We start from the raw sequence: 6,000 nt of genomic DNA on the forward strand, positions 1-6,000 counted from the left end.
GTCATTCTTACAAATATATTATCAGACACATGAACATTGAAAGACATGAAATTACTAGATTAACAGCTCATTTTTGTAAAGATCGACTTCATTTGTAAATGTATTACACTGAATATCTACAGCCAGATGTTTCTGCCTCCAACTCCTCTGACATCTTAAAAGCATCAAATGAGAGCAGCTCATTAAGTTCCAGGTCTTTTGGTTATTTGTTCCAGGCAAAGGGAGCAGTAAACTTTAAAGCCATTCCCCCTAGTTCAGTTCTGATTTATGGAACCGACAGTAAGCAAAGGTCCAGGGACCGAAGATTATAATTTGCTGTAATCTTTTGACTGATGTAGGTCCAAAGGTGGGAGGAAGTAGATCAAAAATAGATTTGTAGGTAAGAATACACCAATGTTTAAGTCTACGTATGGACAAAGAAGACCATGTGCATACTGTCCAACAAACAGTGACGGGTGAGAGATTTAAAATGAGTGATGAGCCTCAAAGCTCCATGAGACACAGAGTCCATAGCATGTCAGCTTTGAGAAGAGGCATGTATAAGACATCACTGTAGTCATGTAGAGACATAAAAGTGTCAGAAACCAGTCTCTTTTTGGACTAAAAAAATAAAGGCAGGATTTCATTCTGAACTAAAAAACCCAGTGTCAGTATTAGCCTTTTTAGAAACATGTGAAAAGTAAAAGAGAATCATCTATTAAAATACAAAAATATCTTTAAGTCGAAAAAGCCTCGACCTGCGTACCCTGAGAAGTGAAGATTGTTATTTCTTATAGAAGAAACATTGGGAATTATGTGCTTGGCATTATGAAATGATGATCCAAAAACATCATTTATGGCAGTGATTCTCAAAGTGGGACCAGTTGACCCTAGAGAGGGCCTGAGGTCATGACAGGGGGTTGTGAGAGGGCTTCCAGGTAAACGTAAAGCTCACAACATCTCCACCAGACAACTACTGATACTAAGATAAGACAATACGACGAGTCAAACCTCCTCCCTCGGTCACCTACTGTTTACAACGGTGGGTAGTGTGAGAGAGCAACACTCCTTCCTTTCACCACATCCTACCTGTGTGAACCATTTTTTTTAGCACAAATTTGCATTATTGCAAGACTGAAATTCTTAAGATTTTCATATTTATTTCGGGAGTGGTTCATCTTCAGAGTCAGGTAAAAAAAAAAAGAAAAAGAAAACCAACAGCAATGACTGTTGTTACATCTTCAAAGTGATAAAGTTTCAGTGTCACTTTTGAGAGCTATCTTATCTTATCTTATCAAGCGGCTTATAAAGATAAGCCGCTTGATAAGCTAAAATAAGATAAGATATACTTTATTCATCCCAGCAGGGAAATGTAGATGTTCCAGCAGCCAGCATACATACAAACACACAACACAACACATATATACATATCCCACCCATACAAAAAACATGAGCCCACAATACATAGCCAGGATAAAAAAGTGGTATAGATGGTCCATGTGCATAAGTAGCTGTTACTCATAGATAACAGTATAAAATATGTTAATAATATGTTAATATGTTAATGTTAATGTTAGTCGATCAGTGTATGTTTATGTGTGGATGTGTATGGTAAGGGGTGGGAGAGGGCTGCCTTGAAAATATAGAAATCTGGCCCTCCAGAAAAAGTTTGGGAGCCACTGTTTGAATATATTCAAATACTATCCCACTCGGTTTCTTCCCAAAGCTCTATAAAGCTGCACATATAAAAAAAAAAGGATACTCCAGTGCATTGTTGGGTTTGTCATTTTCTTCATAAAGTGCCACTAAAACTGCAAAAGAAAAACGACATCATGGTGACACAGCACGCATGGAAACACAGAAAAGTAAGTGAATAGATGAGGTTTTACCATAGACTGTAAATAGTTTTACATCATGCTGCAGGCTGAATATCTCTGTGTTGCTTCTTAACTTACCGCTTGTTATAGTGTCAAGAACCCCAGACTTTTCTAGGTATCTCCTGAATTGTTCCCGCTTTGATTCTGGGGCCTGAAACACAAAACAACACGTCAGACTTTGACACACACACAGCAAGCAGGTAGTGCATGTCTAACATGTCGCAGGGTTACATTCTTATTATGCTAACTAGCGAGCTAGTTAGCACATGCTACATTAGGGCAGTCTTGTAAACTGTAACTGTGTAAAAGTTGTAGTTTCCGGAAGTACGTGAAGAATTACTTACTCTATAATGGGCCATGAGTGCGATGATGATGACTGTATGATTGCTAGTTGGGCTGGAAATGGACGGTTTACACGAACTCCTGTCAGCTTGGATGAGTGTTTGTTGTTTCAGCCCACAACACAACACACAGGTGGAGAAGTCGTTGCCATGACAACACATAAAATGGACGTTAAGGGAGTGTATTATTAGTATTATTATTTTTACCTGTGAAATAAAAACAAATAAAAGAAGAAGTACGAGTGCCAAAAGTGTTACAATACTTCTATTTAACGATACGTTTTCGTTTTTGCAAAGCTGACTGCCGCTACAGAGCATGCGCAATGCTAGAGCTGACGTGACAGCTGTGAAGTAGTTGGCTTTTGGTTCAAAAAGGGATTTTTATTTTATTTTATTTTATTTTATTTTTTAATACCAAACATATCTGAACCAAGGAAACGATTTTGCTCACTGAAATATGAGACACAAGTAAACAAAAAAAAGGCGGATTAGCCATTGGTCAGCTGTTGAAACGTCACTGCCTTAGTATTCGATTTATATAACATACGGATAGGCCTTACTCGAGAGTTTACAAGTAGTCGGATGTTTTGAAGATCTGCGTTTGAGTTTTCTTGTTTTCATGTGACTCCTGTAGAGAAAAACAGAAACACAGCTCTCTTGTTGTCTCGCCGGCTGTGATGTGACTCGAGTTTTGTGATATTTTACGTTCAGAACAGCAAACCAAGCTACTTTAACCAGGTGTCTTCGTTTTAAGCACTTTACAAGGTAAGCTGCATTTGACAATAAAAGCCGTACGAGTTGTTTTTTTTAACAGTAATAACCTCGTTATAGCTATTACACTACATGCTGTAATGAAACAAGTGCAGCTACATCGATTATAAGTCTTGTGTTTTAGCATTCATTGACGTGTGTAAGAGCTCAGTTTGTTTTTTATTTTATATTTTTTATACATGTCTCACACTTTGCAGATAACTGAATATATTAAACAAGCCAACATGTGTTATCCAGGTCAGATAATAGACAACCACATCTACATATTGTTATATAATTAAGATTATACAATGAAATAAGGAGTGCTGCAACTGAACAGGTGCAAGACAATCAGTAAACAAGGAAACAGTTTCATATGTGAAAGCTATGTAATTGATGCACCTGTCAGAACAATAATAATCAGCTAATATGAGATTGTATTAATGTCAGTTGAATTTCAACATGGATGATAGTTAAACCTACACAAGGCTGTATACAATTCAGTTGCCTATTTTTCTGCCATTATAATTGAATGAATAGGATTTTCTGTGAGCCATTTAGAAACTAAAGGCTCTGAGCATTAGTGATGTGCACTTTTTATTATCTGTTACTTTTATGTATAAAAACACCAAGCAGTTATCTGCCTTTGTTATATAGCACCTATCATTAGAAACAGGTTTTAGAGTTCACTGTCGGTGTTCATAATGAGACATTTTGTCACATTGCTAATTGAAGAACAAGCATTGACAAAACCATATCTGCTCCTCTAATCTTTAGAAATAGGAGAACACTCAAAGTTGACTCATTCCAGTTGACCCTCAACTGGAAAGCAGAAACGAGCGATCAAAAGTGCACCAACTAACCGTCAGAAAGGAGAAGTGGACTGTGCTGTGTTTTCTGACTTTCATCAGTTTCACTTGCTGACAGGACTCATGTGGCAGTGGAAATAGTAGATGCTTTGTCATGAATACAAACATGCGATTCCACTTTGCGCAATATATGTGGGATGCACAATGTGTTGCTCATCTTGTCAATATGTAATTCTGTAACTAGAGCTGCACTGTCCCTGCATTAATGAAGCACTTTTTCTCAAATAAAAAGATAAGGGGTTATTAAATCAATTTTGAGAAGCCAGAATTTTAGATTGAAGAGGCTTGAAATATAACTTATCGTTGAATCATCTTCTCAGTATCCCATGGTGAACGGTGCCAAAAGAAGACATCTGAAAAAGTCTCATTGACGTGTAAAGTTTTTGTACAGACTTTCTGACGTTTGCTTAACTCCAGTTTAATCAAAATAATGAAAATAATTTTTACTTGCTACCCTAATAATCAGAATCAGAAATACTTTTTTAATCCCAGAGGGAAGTTCATTTGTTACAGTTTCTCTAAACACAATATTGCAGTAGAAATAATAATGTATCTAATGTAAGTAAGATATCAAGCAATAAATACAAGAAATATTTACATGAATAAGAGTAAAGGTTAGAATACAGCTTAGTACCAAACATCTTAATATCAGTTTACTGTACAAAAGCGCTGAGAGTGATGACCATATGAACTACACGTTTTCAAGATGTTTTAAGATAAAACATTTAAATCTCCCTCCTGAAATGGAAAACTTCCTGTCAGAATAGTCCTCTTTACTTATTTTAAATCTTTCAAATGATGTTTACAACATCCTCTCAAACACAGAAAAAATATATAACAAGTAGAATATCCTCCAGCAAAAGTCTCAGATCCTCAATATTGTTTGAACAGAATGTGCTGTGCATTGATTGAGCTGACGTTATTCCCTCAGGCAGATCATTCACTGGTCTTAAGAATAATATTTCTGTTCATCTGAAGAGCTCGTGATTGGTTAAAAGTTCAGGAATAAATTCAGAAGACAGATACAATTGTTCTTTGAAGTGTTGGCCAGTGTGATCTTAGACATCGATGAGTTCTGATATTAATGAATCAGTGATGAATCCAGATGTGTGTCTGTAATAAACAAATCTCACATGACACCATCGCTCTGATGAAGGAAACGAGACAAGCTAAAGCAAATACTCCAGATGTTGGACACATGTAGCATACATTCAGATAAAGCATTCATTTCTTTTGCTATTCGTTGTTGTTTTTCTGGTGTTTTTCCGTCTCTTGTCACTCTAACACGCGATGGAAAAGAGTCAAAAAGTGACAATTCAAGTCAATATTTTTTAGGAAATGCTCGAAAAACGAATAAAGTGAACGATTATGATATCAGTGTTTCCCCTACCGTTATATTAGGAGGGCGCCTCAAGTAAAAAAAAAAGATTTTAAGATAGATTTTTTTGGGCTTTTTGAGCCTTTATTGTAGAGATATGATAGTGGATAGAGTCAGAAATCAGGGAGAGAAGTCATTTAAGGAAACCTTTCTGATAGAAAAGGACAGCTGTCATTAAAAGTAACCCATGAACACCAAGATTCCTTCAAGTGTTTGTGACGGTGTGTGTGTGTGTGTGTGTGTGTGTGTGTGTGTGTGTGTGTGTGTGTGTGTGTGTGTGTGTGTCCCAAACGCTGTAAACCTAGGGGAAACACTGGATATTATGTAAGTGTTTTAATAATCAGTCGATTGATTAAGACACTCATTAAACAAACGTTTCAGCTTCTTGAATGTAAAGATTTGACACTTTTCGTCGTTTTTTTGTGAGCAGAAATACGACATATTTCTCGTTTTAGTCTTCTGATCAGACAGAAAGTCAAGTTTAAGACTTTACCTTTACCTTCAGGAAACATGAATGAGCATATATGACATCTTAAAACAGTTTGTAGACCAAATCAGTCAACAGAGACTCGGTTATGTATCGTACATGTCTCACACATTTTGTCCAACAACAACAACAACATCAGCAGCTGTTTTCATACACTCACTCTCTCCCGTGTGTGTCCGGCATGTGCTGACAAAACCCTTTTTTGTGCAGCGGTTTCAGAGCTCTCAGTGATTTTTGGGCAGCTGACACATTCCTTATGACTACTGAGTAGTGAAACTTTGACTGGACGGGTGGACATGTGATCGCTTCAGCCAGAAGT

The 6,000-nt window shown here is 36.9% G+C and overlaps 2 protein-coding genes across 2 annotated transcripts in view; one reads left to right on the forward strand and one right to left on the reverse strand.

Moving 5' to 3' along the window:
• LOC132990646 (c-Myc-binding protein-like) overlaps positions 1-6,000 on the reverse strand; it is an 85,830-nt gene that overhangs the window by 1,236 nt on the left and 78,594 nt on the right. Inside the window, exons 2-4 of the mRNA XM_061058993.1 lie at positions 2,201-2,297; positions 1,935-2,007; positions 1,742-1,790 (exon numbers count right to left, since the gene is read on the reverse strand). Of these exons, the coding sequence (XP_060914976.1) occupies positions 1,742-1,790; positions 1,935-2,007; positions 2,201-2,215 (137 nt within the window). The 5' untranslated portion in view covers positions 2,216-2,297. The remainder of the gene's footprint in view (positions 1-1,741; positions 1,791-1,934; positions 2,008-2,200; positions 2,298-6,000) is intronic.
• si:ch1073-513e17.1 (sialin) overlaps positions 2,780-6,000 on the forward strand; it is a 12,393-nt gene continuing 9,172 nt past the window's right edge. The window contains exon 1 of the mRNA XM_061059032.1: positions 2,780-2,962. The gene's annotated coding sequence lies outside the window, so the exon portion shown is untranslated. The remainder of the gene's footprint in view (positions 2,963-6,000) is intronic.

The sequence above is a fragment of the Labrus mixtus genome, chromosome 16 (assembly GCF_963584025.1).
Source record: "Labrus mixtus chromosome 16, fLabMix1.1, whole genome shotgun sequence".
Classification (NCBI taxonomy): Eukaryota; Metazoa; Chordata; class Actinopteri; order Labriformes; family Labridae; genus Labrus; species Labrus mixtus.